The sequence below is a fragment of the Cibotium barometz genome, chromosome 13 (assembly GCF_041138505.1).
Source record: "Cibotium barometz isolate CiBa-2024 chromosome 13, ASM4113850v1, whole genome shotgun sequence".
NCBI lineage: Eukaryota > Viridiplantae > Streptophyta > Polypodiopsida > Cyatheales > Cibotiaceae > Cibotium > Cibotium barometz.
In genome coordinates this window covers 6,521,685-6,527,684 of record NC_141058.1, presented here as the reverse complement: position 1 = coordinate 6,527,684, position 6,000 = coordinate 6,521,685, and the positions used below count along the sequence as shown (strand labels likewise).

The following is a 6,000-nucleotide window of genomic DNA, read 5'->3' as shown; positions in this document are numbered from 1 at the left end:
TGTTAGGCTGAGGAAAGCGCAGCCATGCAGGCTACACCGTCAATTCAAAAAGGAAAAAGAATCGGCCTGTGGCAAAGGACGGTCTGTGAACAGGGATTTCCAGGACTTCCTCCGCTAATCCTCCGCTAATCATGCTGATAATCTTGACAGAACCCCAAACTGATTAATAATCATAAATGTCACACCAATGCACCCTGCCTTTTATAGACGAGGCTGGCCTTGGGCATTAATGTCCGCGTTTAGTTAATGCGATACCCAAGATGACGAAAAAAGGTCATCTTGGCCTCCCAAACTATAGGCATACAGTAACCATGGGCTCTGTGCTGCAGAAGGGAGGGTGACTGTTGAGCACCGGGCGGTTCTTGAAACGTCTGTTGCGGAGGTAAGGATGGCGCGTAGCAGCATAGTCGTGCTCTACCTCACGGCTTACAATTTTGCGCAGGCATTTGGCTGGTAAATACCGTCCCTCCTTCTTCTCCTTCCCGACATTTCTCTTAATTCCAGTGGAGTTACTCATACTCTTCGTTTTTCTGCCTCACTCTTTCTTGGATGGAAGGGCGGTGGCGCTGGGGCGCATCTTGCAGCAGGCCGCGCGCAAGCAGTCCATCGACGGAGCCTTTGATGCTGCGGGGGACCTCGTTCGTACGTGTCTCTTGACCCAAATCAATTGATCTCTCCCTAACCATGATATTTCTTCTGACCTGTCCCCCTCTCTAATCACAGGCCTTCTGCAACTAGCAGCATTCCTGGAGGTTGTGCATGCCGTCTTAGGTAACGTCTTCTCCCCACCTCCTTGCTCGATAAGTTTCTACAAAGTCGTTTCCCTTTTGAGCGTCGTGCTCTTGTGCTGTCCATTCGATTATATAGGCATCGTTCCCAGCAAGGTGCTTCCCGCCTTACTGCAATGGGGAGGTCGGTACCACTGGATTGCCGCTGTTGTCTGCAACGTCAAACAGGTCTACTCCTCTCTCTCTCTCTCTCTCTCTCTCTCTCTCTCAGGTTTTATATTTCTCGTTTGATTCTGAATGTAACTCTTAAGGGTTTCGGAAGAGAGGGAACCGCCAGCGGGAGACCGTTCCCTAACGTCAGGGTAGTTTCACCTGCGGAATATCCGTCACCGATTCTGCAGGACCCAGGTCAAGCCGTTTCTTTATGGAATCTGACGCGTTACCTTTTGGTTCCCCTGCACGTTGCTTTTAGCCTTGGAATGCTCGCTGCGTGTCAACATCCTCCTCTGAGTGCCCGCTGCCTAACTGTGTGACGTTTCTAGAAACGGCTTCCAGCGGCAGCTGCTTGCCGTTTGCTGGGAAACTGGCTCCCCTGTGGCCATTCCCTCTCTCGTCATGGCCGCTGGTCGAGGGAGGCGCCATCCAGGCCGTATATTCAGCATGCTTTATTTTGCAGAATGGTCCCAGATTTCTGCCAACCCAGCAGGCAGAATGGATTCTGCAGAATGCTGACATGTCACAAGAACGCGCGATCTCTTCTGCAGAGTACTGACGTGTCACAAGAATGCACGATCTTCAGGATGGCTGTCATACGTGCGATCTCCTCGTAGTCTCTTCTCCCGGTGGCAATGACAGCCGGGAAAGGCCAGTTGCTGGCCTTCCCACTCGAAAACCAGCTCGCGGCTCCCGCCACTTGCTGGGATTCCTCCAGAGAAAGGCCAGTTGCTGGCCTTTCCCTACTCTGTCATGGTTATGGGGAGGAGGAGCCCGCCAGTGGAGTCCAGCTTGATGGGCGACACAAACCTCACAACTCTGCAGATTCTAGAATGGGTCCTGCAAATTCTGAAGTCATATTCTGACATGTAAGCAAAATTTTGAATTGCATGACATTCCTTATCTGCAAACCAGTGACATGAGTAGTCATGGCTGGCCAGCACAACACGACCTGCCGGAAAGCCATTTTTTGGGTATGCAGGGTATGTGACAAAAAAATGACATGTCAGCAGCTGGAGCTAGTAGAACAGCTGGGTTTGTGAACGACCATAATAGTTTTGAAAAATAAAATAACATAAATGTAAGGTACATGAACATGCACTACTCTTGGGCACTGATGAAGTAAGTGGGTTTACGTAGGCTGGATATGGGGGACTTTGGTCCACGCCCATATCTAGATTACGGTATTTTGATTGGCGTGCAGACATAATGTCTACGCTTGGAATGACTGCCTGTTACAAGTTACATGAAAGGGAGATTGTCCAACACATTCTTGTGCATGGTATACTTGCATGCTTGAAACTGTTTTCGTGGGAAATGTTTTACGTTACGGCTTGCAAGATGTGTGTCTAATTTATGGGGAGAAGACGCCGTCCCATGAACCATGCACGTGAACCTGTATTTTGACCTTGCTTGTGGGCTGTAGACAAGTAGTATGGGCCACCTCTCTATGTATGGAAATGCTCTCTCTCTCTCTCTCTCTCTCTCTCTCTCTCTCTCTCTCTCTCTCGCAATTGGCGTTTTTTGAAGAGGAGGTAGAAGAGGAACATTTTCAGCAAAACCAGTCCATATACATGCCTTTTAGCGTGCTTTCTTGCTTCTCTAACCTTGGTTCAGTCTCTATAGCCGATAATTCGACCTAAAGCTGATTTTCTACTTACAAATTTTAGTAAATTCATTGGTAAGAGCTTCTCTAAGTTCTTTTAATGTACTCTACATCCGTGTGCTTGACCATTAAGGTCATGTGTGTGTATGGATGCGAGTGAAGCATAGCTACGTGTGGTAAGATATTGGGGATTGGAGAGTGAGGTTCTTCGCCACAAAAGCTGTTGAATCAACTCTTACTTCGACAAATCATGTTTGCAAAGTGGTTTTTTCATTGGAAATCTGGCATGTGATGCCATGAAGCTTGTATCTTGAGGAATCCTTGGTGATGTAATCATATTACAAGGGGGATCCACCCTTTCTAGTCCTATTGCTAGTGTCCTTTAAATTTTAGTATTGCTATCTTGTTTGGTTTTGGTGCCATTTCATGTTGTTTAATAGTATTAATAGTTGAAGTATTTGTTAAGATTGTGTTGAACCCCGTTTGGGGCAATTACATCGGTATTAGAGCCTTGGATCTTCCTCCTTTCTATGTGGAAGACGATCCTATCTTGCATACACTAGCTGTTAGTGCGTTTAAACATTATGGCGAGCCATACAAGCAGTGGAGTGAATGCATATTCAAGAAGGCAAGCTCGTGGAGAATAGGTTGCAGAAGATGTACACCATGGAACTTATGGAGGTGATGAATACTATGAAACTGTATCTCATGTATTCCGAGGTGAATTATGCACATGAGAGAAAGCCATCCCGGGTAAAGTAAAAGACCTTGGTGACAATGTAAATGAGAGACACATAACAAAGGGAAGGTGCAAGACACTAATGAGCTTGATGCTATGCATGCTGAGATGGAAAATCCCAAGAGGCAACTAGGTGAGAAAGATGTCCAATTGAAGAGTTTGCATGAAGATGGAGAAGTTAATCAGGTATTGGATGCACAAAGGCATTCAACTTTTGTGAATCATGCATTGGAAATTGTTGCGTTAAAATTGGGTATCGAATCAAGAGAGATGGCACACTCTTTTCTCTTTGATCAAGGTGATGTAGCGGAGGGAAGAGAGGGTGAGCTTATGTATAAGAAGCCACCTCTTTGATCAAGGTGATGTAGTAGAGGGAAGAGAGGGTAAGCTTATGTTCAAGAAGCCACCTCGTTCAAACCCTCCTGGACCCGCTTTCGCAAAGCTGAAATTTGTAGTCCGTCAAGAGAGGGAAGAAGTGTCAGTAACCTCTCGCCATGCCTCTACTCCACATGGTACCGCATCTCACTTCTAGGTACACCGCAGGGAACCGACTCATGTTTTGGCTCCTTTAAGGAAGGAACTGGAGCTTTATGTCTTGACATTAGTGAGGATCACAACAAGAGTATTGAAGAGGGGTAGGTTTGGAAAGTTACGAATTCACATTCAAGGCTATCACAACCACACAAACTTTCTTATTGTGTCTCTTTTTGGATGTGATGTATTACTTGGAAAACTACAGCATGGAGAGTCACAAGACTAATAAGATCTCTTTTATGTATAAAGGTCAAGAACATCTTATAGATGCTGGCACTTCAGGAGTCACTATCTCGGTTGTATCTCATGTACAAATCAATATAGCAATGAAAAGAGTTTCTGCTCGCTTGGTTTTTGTATGTGATGATATGGAACATAGCAATGTGCAACAATGCATGTTGATAGGTTGAATTTTCTAAGTGAGTATAGAGATTCCTTTGGAGATGCATTGTTGAATGAAATGTCTCTCGCGCAGCTGGAGGATCATTGTATTGATTTGGTGTCAGGTAGTCCATCTCCTAATAGGCTAGCATACCGTGTAAGTGCTTGCCAATAAGAGGAGATTATGAAGTAGGTTAGTGAACTATAAGAGAAGGGTTTACTTGTGATAGGTTGAGTTTTCTAAGTGAGTATAGAGATGTAGTGCTGAGTGAAATGCCTCCCCCATTGGCTAGAGGATCATAGTGTTGATCTGGTGCGAGGCAGTTCATCTCATAATAGGCCGGCATACCATGTGACTAGATGGGCACGTGGAGCACTAAATAGACACGTCAAATGCTAAACAGTGGTATAAAAACACAGCGGAAATAATAGCAAAATACAACACCGAAAAGGACATTGCACTGAGCCTGAACGGCCGCCCCCCCCTAGGGACTTCTTTATTCCAATGAATAAACTAATACAAACAAACCAAGGTGCAAGTGCAATCAGCACCAGATTTTTCCACATGTATCCTGGGCAGCTTTCCACAAAGCACACATGAGACTATGTGCAAGTTTTCTTCACAAAGCTAAAAGCCCTAGTCTTTTGCTATGTGCTCAGGCCAGATCTGCTCCGTGTAAAACAATTGTACCACATGTCCTAAATCTGCACCATAAAGCAGTCCATGAAATCTCCAGGATAGCTATGTCACCGAGCCAAATCAGTCCATGGAAAACAACTCTATAAAAGTCCCATACACAACCATAAACAACCCCAATTCTGCCCCACAGCAGCCCACTTTTTACAGCCTGTTCTGAGGGCAGGAGAGAGGAGAAACACTCTGTAGCCAGCCGGTACAAACCACCAAAGAGAGCAACCCGACTATCAGCTGCTGTATGGTCTGCTCCATACAAAAGAGCCCAGGAGACAGCTCGCTGCTGTACGGCCAGTATTGAGAGAGAACGCAGCTGTACGACCGGTTTTGGAGAGCAGCCAGTAAAGAAAGAACTCGCAGCTATATGACCAGCCTGAGAGCACCAGTCGAGAGAGGGAGTAAACCAGCCTACTGTTGGCGAGGCGGAGGGCGATCAACAAAAAACTGACCTGTTCGAAGGCGAGAGAAGTGAGAGAGAGAACTTGGTGCAGCCCGCCTATGTCCTGTGCGCATCCCTTCCAAAAGAGCAGCCCCTTCCCCTTTTAGCTGAGTCAGCTAGCTTTAAACTAATGCTTTTCCTTTTTCCAAAAGTAGCTTTGCTTTGCTAAAAATATCCAAGCTTTAGCTTTCTTTAGCCAAAAACTCTATAATGACCAAACTTGCCATCTTTAGGGTCCAGACTAAAAAAATATCTCATGAAAGGTGGGCTCTTGGCTTTTATTGACTTTTTGGGCCACAAGCTGTCCCGCATGTCCACAAATCCACGCCCAAATAATAATAGGTCCGGTCAAACTTTAATGATGTATGAACCTGTTGACTTATAAACCTTATAAGTCACATCAGCAAATAATATCCCATGTTGCTCATGCTCTGTAGCCAACACTTGAGGCCAAAATATGCCAGTGAATGCATCAGCTTTCTATTGTGGAAAATCCCCGTTCACACCTTGGTTCTGGATAGCGTGAAAAACACTGTTCAAGATTGGTGAGGGGACCAAATTGGTGACATCCCTTCCGTCTTATAAGACAATTGTCCACAACTGTATAGGCTTGATACCACTGAAATATTCTTCAAGTATAGCAGATCCACTGCCCATCAGTAGTAT

General features: G+C 45.6%; 1 protein-coding gene across 1 annotated transcript in view; it reads left to right on the top strand.

Annotated features, from left to right (window-relative positions):
- The first annotated feature begins 231 nt into the window (after window positions 1–231).
- Window positions 232–6,000, top strand: part of LOC147632316 (Protein-tyrosine phosphatase-like, PTPLA) — a 28,273-nt gene continuing 22,504 nt past the window's right edge. The window contains exons 1-4 of the mRNA XM_086807146.1: window positions 232–453; window positions 557–642; window positions 724–771; window positions 868–956. Of these exons, the coding sequence (XP_086663272.1) occupies window positions 389–453; window positions 557–642; window positions 724–771; window positions 868–956 (288 nt within the window). The 5' untranslated portion in view covers window positions 232–388. The remainder of the gene's footprint in view (window positions 454–556; window positions 643–723; window positions 772–867; window positions 957–6,000) is intronic.